The sequence below is a fragment of the Neomonachus schauinslandi genome, unplaced genomic scaffold (assembly GCF_002201575.2).
Source record: "Neomonachus schauinslandi unplaced genomic scaffold, ASM220157v2 HiC_scaffold_854, whole genome shotgun sequence".
Lineage (NCBI taxonomy): Eukaryota > Metazoa > Chordata > Mammalia > Carnivora > Phocidae > Neomonachus > Neomonachus schauinslandi.
In genome coordinates, this window is record NW_025409544.1 from 1 (window position 1) to 6,979 (window position 6,979).

Genomic DNA, 6,979 nt, shown 5'->3' on the forward strand with positions numbered 1-6,979 from the left:
CTCCTCTCCGCCCCCCCCCCCCCCCCCCAGCGCAGGTCAGACCTCCCCCGCAGAATCACAGGCGGTTACGCCACTCCCCTCTCGGCCGCGCTCTCGGCTCCACGCCCGCCCCGTCGGCCGGCGGGTCCGCAGCCCCCCGCCTCGCCCCCGAAGCGCCCCCGCCCCGGCCCACCTGGGCCCGGCTCCACGCCGCCCGCCGGGCAGGAGGCGGCCGAGCAGTCCCGGCCCACGGGCGCCCGGGCTCCGGCCACGCCTCCGCCGCCCAGCGCGCGCCGCTCTGTCGCGGTCCGGGGCGGATGCGCGGCACGGTGAGGCTGAAAGCCAGGCAGCGAAGCGGCCGGCTCCGGGAGCCCGCGAGGACCGCTCCGCCTCTGCACCTGGACCTCACGGCAGCCGAGCCCAGAGCACGTAAAGAGGCGGGGCCTCGAGCTTGGAAGGAGGAGGGGCCCGGAGCGTCGGGCTCCGAGGGACGCGTCGGGACCGGGAGGAGGCGGGGTCTCCGCTTCGGGTTCCTTCGGGCAGAGTCGGTGGCAGTTTGGAGGCGGGGCCACAAGCTTCGGTTTATTTCGGAGGTCTCTGTTCGGATGTAGGCGGGGCCAAGAGCTTCGGCCGGATGTGGGCGGGGTCACAATGCCTGTTTGACTTAGATTAGGAGATAGGCGGTGTCTGGGGTTTTTTTTGAGAAGGAGGCGGGGCCACAGACTTAAGCAACACGAAGGAGGCGGTGATCTAGAGCGTTCCAAGGGGGCGGGGCTAACAGCAGCTCATCCTGAGGGGGCGGGACCCCGGCTGGCGTGTCAGCCACCGGGGCGGGGCCAAGGTAATTAGCCTCACTTTCCCTAGAGGCGGAACCCAAGCGGCCGAGGGAGGGTCGCTTCGAGGGGGCGGGGCCAAGGTGTTCCGCTTCAGGGGCTACGGCGCCACTGGGGGCGGATCCCAGACTTCCCGCTTCGCTGAGGTGGCGGCGTGACGAAATTGACGCAGGGGGTCGGGATGGGGAGGGGTGGAGGAAGCAGCGCGTGGCGCGCTACGTAGGGGTGGCTCTGCCGGGACCGCGAGCTGGTGTTTACGAGGTGACTAACTGGTTCTATCGGAGCACGGTGCCGCATTCTGAGGGGAGCGCTCACGAGGGGGTGAGCCCGCCCGAGCGGGGAACGGATGGCGGGTGTCCAGTGGGAGGGGCCTCCGGCTGTGGGGTTCGCTCAGTGGGGCGGGTACTCGCTTCCCAAGCGGGAGCGCTTGCGGCCGGAGGGGGCGGGGCCTGGCTGCGGGGTTGATGGGAGCCGAGGGCGCCCGAACGCCAAGCCGCCGGCTTTCAGGAGGGGCGGGGCTGCGAGTTCGGCCGAGCCGAGGAGGTCCGAACGCCCGAAAGCCTTGCGCCGGGGGGGCGGGGCTTCTACGGTGGGCGTCTGACACCGCGCGAGGAGGCTCTGAGGCCACGCCTCGGTGGTTTGGAAAGGGGCGGGGCCGAGTTCCGAGTCACTGGAAGGGGGCGTGGCCCCGCGCCAAGGGAGGCTTCTCTCCGAGCGGAGAAGGCGAGATGGCCGGAACGCTAACCGCAGGGTCGGGAGGGCCTAGCGGCGCCCCAGCGACTCGGCGAGGGGCGGGGCCTCGTCTCGGCGGCCCCGGGGCCTGGCGGGATCGCCTGGGGACGGGGTCCGGCGCCCAGGGGGCGGGGCCCGGCGCCCAGGGGGCGGGGCCTGGCCTGGAGAATCGGCAGGTGGCAAACAAGGCCCGGGCGAGGCTCCACCCCCCCCAGGCGTAGGGGCGGGGCCTCGCTGAGACCCTCCACCCCACCCCACCCGAGGCGGTGGGAGCGCTCTGTCGGTGACTGCTGTGCCCCCCTGGTTCCCGCAGGAGGATGCTGGTGGTGGAGGTGGCGAACGGCCGCTCCCTGGTATGGGGAGCCGAGGCGGTGCAGGCACTGCGGGAGCGTCTGGGAGTGGGGGGCCGCACGGTGGGCGCTCTGCCGCGCGGGCCCCGCCAGAACTCGCGCCTGGGCCTCCCGCTGCTGCTGATGCCCGAAGAGGCGCGGCTTCTGGCCGAGATCGGCGCCGTGACCCTGGTCAGCGCCCCGCGCCCAGATCCGCGCCAACACAGCCTGGTAAGGGGCGGGCCGGGGACGTGAACGCCCTGGACCCGCGGAAGTAGAGGCAGGACACCCGGACTCCAGGTCCCTGCCGTGGGAGGGGTCTGGGCGCCCTGGATTCTGGAATACTGTGCATGCAAGAGACTAGGATCCCCGGGTTCGGGCTTGGGCGTTGGGAGGAGTCAGCGAGTCAGGGTTCCTGGCTTCCTAAGGCAGCGCAGACTTGGATCCTGGAATTCCCGCTGGCTTACTTCTCAGGCTGTGGCATCCTACAAACGCCAGCAGGAGCAGGGCTTCCAGGAGCAAAGCGCCCTGGCAGCCGAGGCCCGTGAGACTCGTCGTCAGGAGCTCCTAGAGAAGATTGCGGAGGGCCAGGCTGCGAAGAAGCAGAAGCTGGAGCAGGAATCAGGGGCCAGCGAGAGCCAGGAGGCCGGTGCGAACCCGGCTGCCGCAGAGAGTGAGGCCAGCGCTAGCCAGGCTCTTGGAGAGCCCGAGGAAGCAGGTGAGGGTAGGAGCGGAGTCCAGGGACCAGTGGAAGGAGGCGGGAGATCTTTTGGGAATCCTGGCCGGGAATCGAGGGCCTGGGACTCTCCGAGGGATGGGAAGACCTTGTCCTTGGATTCACCAAACTGCTGTATTCTCCTCCCCCAGGTTCCTCTTCTCCCCAGCCAGGGCCTTCAAATGGGGTGGCCCCCTTGCCTAGGTCCGCCCTGCTGGTCCAGCTGGCCACTGCTAGGCCTCGACCCATCAAGGCTAGGCCCCTGGATTGGCGTGTCCAGTCCAAAGACTGGCCCCATGCTGGTCGTCCTGCCCATGAGCTTCGCTACAGCATCTACAGAGACCTGTGGGAGCGAGGCTTCTTCCTCAGTGCTGCTGGCAAGTTCGGGGGTGACTTCCTGGTCTATCCTGGTGAGTTTTGTGGGCACCTCCCATTGTTGCCCCTTTCTTCACAAGCCCACCACCGTCTGCATTTTCCCTTTTTGTCTTTTCTCAGCCTCTGAAACCCATGGAAGGACAGGAACACTTGGGAACCCAAGCCTGTTTGGAGGGCAGCATAGCAAATTTGATTAAGCACTTTCTTTGATCCAGAAGTTTCACTTAGATACGTGCACAAAACATACAGGAAATCGTCACTGCAGGATTCTTTACAGTAGCAAAATATTAGAAAGCAACCAGAATGATTGTTAATAGGTTAGCGGTTACACATTGGTGTTAGTTGTCAGAGATTAATGTAGGTCAACGTACATTTACGAAAAGATGACCAAAGGAGAAGGAAAAAAAAGAATCACTTGTTGAAAACAGGTGTGGTAGAAGTGCGTTATGTTTTATGTTGTCATGGAGTTATACACACATCATTTAGGTAGCCTTAAAAGTCATGGCCCTAGGGGCACCTGGCTGGCTCAGTCGGTGGAGCATGCTACTCTTGATCTCAGGGTTGTAGGTTCAAGCCTCACGTTGGGTGTAGAGAGTACTTAAAAAAAAAAAAAATATATATATATATATATATATGGTTCTAGCAAAAGAATATGAGAAGAACTTAGAATGGAGTACTGACTAGAAAGTAAGTAGCTAGTGGAAAAAGGCCTGAAAGCATGTGCTCCAGCCCAAGTACAGTGGTACCCCTAGGTAAAGGAGACTTTCAATGTATCAGTTAAATTTTGAATTTGTAGTACGAGTGTCTTTATTGTTTAACTAAAGGGTTGAAAAAGTAAGTCTGCAGGAAAATCACCTTTTTTGTTCCTCCTGAGAACATAGAAGGATAGAAGCACCAGATAAGTAGTCAGATCTTAGCTGTTGGTTGGAGACCGATGACAGATGAGCCAAGAGCCTTCATCTCTTCTCAGACCAAACACTCAACTAAGGGGCTAAGGGACCAAACACTCAACTAAGGGACTGACTTAGGAATTAAGAACAGTTTACCTGCCCCGTGCTCTACAGATAACCACACTCTAATTACTTTGCTACTGTTTTTTTGTGACTTCTGTATGTAAAAGATTATTTTGGTTTTGAAAATGACCTTAACATATGAATACTAATATTTAGTTCAAGCTTTCAGTACAGTTTACAAATCTTTTTTCCAATCTAGCAGATTTTAAGGGGACTGTTAGTCCATGTTTGGTACCACTCGTAAAAGGAGTTATGTAATTTTCAGTGTTAAAAGTTGCATTAAAAAATTTGTTTTAGGGGCGCCTGGGTGGCTCAGTCGTTACGCGTCTGCCTTTGGCTCAGGTCATGATCCCAGGGTCTTGGGATTGAACCCCGCATCGGGCTCCCTGCTCGGCGGGAAGCCTGCTTCTCCCTCTCCCACTCCCCCTGCTTGTGTCCCCTCTCTTGCTGTGTCTCTCTCTGTCAAATGAATAAATAAAATCTTTAATTTATTTATTTGGCAGAGAGATAGAGAGAGAGCACAAGTAGGCAGAGCGGCAGGCAGAGGGAGAGGGAGAAGCAGGCTCCCCATGAGCAGGGAGCCTGATGTGGGGCTCGATCCCAGGACCCTGGGATCATGACCTGAGCCGAAGGCAGACGCTTAACCGACTGAGCCACCCAGGCGCCCCTGCATTTTAAATTTTAATATGTTTATTTTCCTGTTTAAGTTGTATGGTGTTCAGGTTATGGAACTTGCCAAAAACTCAGATCTAATAACTTGTAAATGGAGTAAGTTTTAAGTTTACATGTTCTAATACTGTTAATGGCCTTACTAAAACTTCCGGTTAAAATAAAGGTAAATCCACCAATAACTCCATCACACATCTGAAACTGAACCAAATGACTGACCTGTTAGTTCTAATGGGTCAATATTTCTAAAAGAATACATACTCGGTGTATGAGGTATATGTAGAATCTTTGTTTCCTGAAGATTAAAATATTCAAGGACTGAGGCCCTTACTTATTTCTGACAGTAAAGCTTCCCGAACTTAATAAAGGCACTAGGCGTCTTGGAACAGTTTTTTTTTTTTTTTAAAGATTTATTTATTTGAGAGAGCGAGAATGAGAGAGAGAGAGCACATGAGAGGGGGGAGGGTCAGAGGGAGAAGCAGACCCCCCGCCGAGCAGGGAGCCCGATGCGGGACTCGATCCAGGGACTCCAGGATCATGACCTGAGCCGAAGGCAGTCGCTTCACCAACTGAGCCACCCAGGCGCCCCTTGGAACAGTTTTGAGGCAGCTTCCCAGGGGTTTCGATGCTTCCTCCTGCGCGGCCAGAGGTGTCACAACAGCTGCTGGCTGGAAAGTCAGCCGAGGGTCCTCTCAGTGGGACATCTCACCGCCCTGCTCTCGTTGGTTTTCGTTAGCTGGCACCGAACCTTCTGGGTGGGGCCCCATTCTGGCTCCGGCTCTCCTTGATCACTCAGATTTACCTGATCCAGGGGCAGAGCGCAGGTCAGGTTACTGGGAGGCAGCCCTGTCTGCTCACATACGGCCTGTGGTTCCTGTGGTGCCAAAGCGGCAGAGGTGAGTGCTTGTAACGCGGCCGTAAAACCAAACACTCACTGTCGGGCCCTTTCCTGAGAAATTGTGTTAACTCCTTTATCCCACCTATTTATTACTCCGTCGTCTTGTAAGTTCTTTTAGTCTGTTAGAGTCACTTCTCCTTGGATATGCACGTGACATCCTTTGCGTTCCTCGTGGCTTTGACGGACTTTGCGGTCGTGGTTCTTATGTCACAACAGTGATCTATTCCGTTAGTTGTTTTGTTTTTTAAATACGATTATGCTGAATGTGTGGGACAGCTTGCCCCACCCCCTCTCTCCCCACGCAGGGTATCGTCGACTTCTCCACGTTGGTACATTCTTCTCGTTTTAACAGCTGTATGATACTCAGTCTTACGGAGAGACCATGAACTTAAGTCTGTGGTTTGGTTGTCTCCGTTTCTTAGCAGCTGTAAATGATAACAGAGTGAACATCTTCGTAGGTATATTTTAGCACTGTTATCCTTATAAGTAAAAAACTCCAAGAAGTGGAATTGCTGGGTCCAAGAATAGCTATTTTGAAATATTCATAGTGATTACTAGGATGATTCCCGTCTCCTACCTGTGGACATTCCGGTGTCTTCCAGCCCTCTGCCACTGGGAACTGCTACGTGTCTCTCTCTCACCCAGGTGACCCCCTTCGTTTCCACGCCCACTACATTGCTCAGTGCTGGGCTCCGGGGGACCCCATTCCACTGCAGGATCTGGTTTCTGCGGGCCGCCTGGGAACCAGCGTCAGAAAGACACTGCTGCTGTGTTCTCCTCAGCCTGATGGGAAGGTGGTCTATACCTCCTTGCAGTGGACCAGCCTGCAGTGACTCCAGAGACCCGTGCGGATGTGGCTGCCTCTGTGGACAGAGCCTTTCTAGATGGCCCCAAGCTCGTCTCTGCATACGGGATGCTGCAGACCCTCCTGCCTCTCTCTGCGGTTAGGTTTTGACTCCGGATTTATAAACACTACATCCTTATTTCTCTCCCTGTTTCAAAGCACTTCCTGGCTGTGATGTTTTTGTAGTTACCTGTTTCCAAATTGTGAGCTTCTTGAGGGTAAAGCCTGGGTTTGATTCATCTCCAGTTTCTACAGGGCTTAGGCCTCAAGAGGTCTCAGTAAACTTGTTGAATAAACGTGGAGTCTGTGATTTGAATCCTGATGACAATCCTGGGAGGTGTGAGTGTTTGCATTTGCTTATACAGATGAGGGAAAGGCTTGGAGGAGGTCACACCTCTAGTAGGTAGCCAGGCAGGCTGGGATTTAAAGCCTGGTCTTTCTGAGTCCAAGGTCTGCGCTCTTCCCACCACACTAAACTTCCTTTTGAGAAGATTTTCACAAAGCATTTCAGGTGCACACAAAGGCATAAATCAAAGTAACGTGTGAAGGGAAGGAAGGACGTGAGTGTTGCGGTTTCAGGGCGGGTTTCAGG

The 6,979-nt window shown here is 56.2% G+C and overlaps 1 protein-coding gene across 2 annotated transcripts; it reads left to right on the top strand.

Moving 5' to 3' along the window:
- Positions 1-1,497: 1,497 nt before the first annotated feature.
- LOC110573764 (tRNA-splicing endonuclease subunit Sen34) lies at positions 1,498-6,683 on the top strand. 2 transcript variants are annotated; one of them, XM_021682382.1, is made up of 5 exons: positions 1,498-1,563; positions 1,858-2,104; positions 2,348-2,591; positions 2,741-2,998; positions 6,189-6,683. In XM_021682382.1, exons 1-5 carry the CDS (start codon positions 1,541-1,543, stop codon positions 6,374-6,376), a joined length of 960 nt encoding a protein of 319 aa, XP_021538057.1. In that variant the 5' UTR covers positions 1,498-1,540; the 3' UTR covers positions 6,377-6,683. The 2 variants fall into 2 exon arrangements, with proteins under 2 accessions (XP_021538057.1, XP_021538058.1); XM_021682383.1 differs by having other exon boundaries at positions 2,372-2,591.
- Positions 6,684-6,979: the final 296 nt, after the last annotated feature.

Coding starts and splice junctions, on each gene's coding strand:
- LOC110573764 (XM_021682382.1), top strand. CDS start 1,541: ATGGCCGGAACGCTAACCGCAGG. Junction 1,564..1,857: donor GCCGGAACGCTAACCGCAGG/GTCGGGAGGGCC, acceptor TGGTTCCCGCAG/GAGGATGCTGGTGGTGGAGG. Junction 2,592..2,740: donor TGGAGAGCCCGAGGAAGCAG/GTGAGGGTAGGA, acceptor CTCCTCCCCCAG/GTTCCTCTTCTCCCCAGCCA.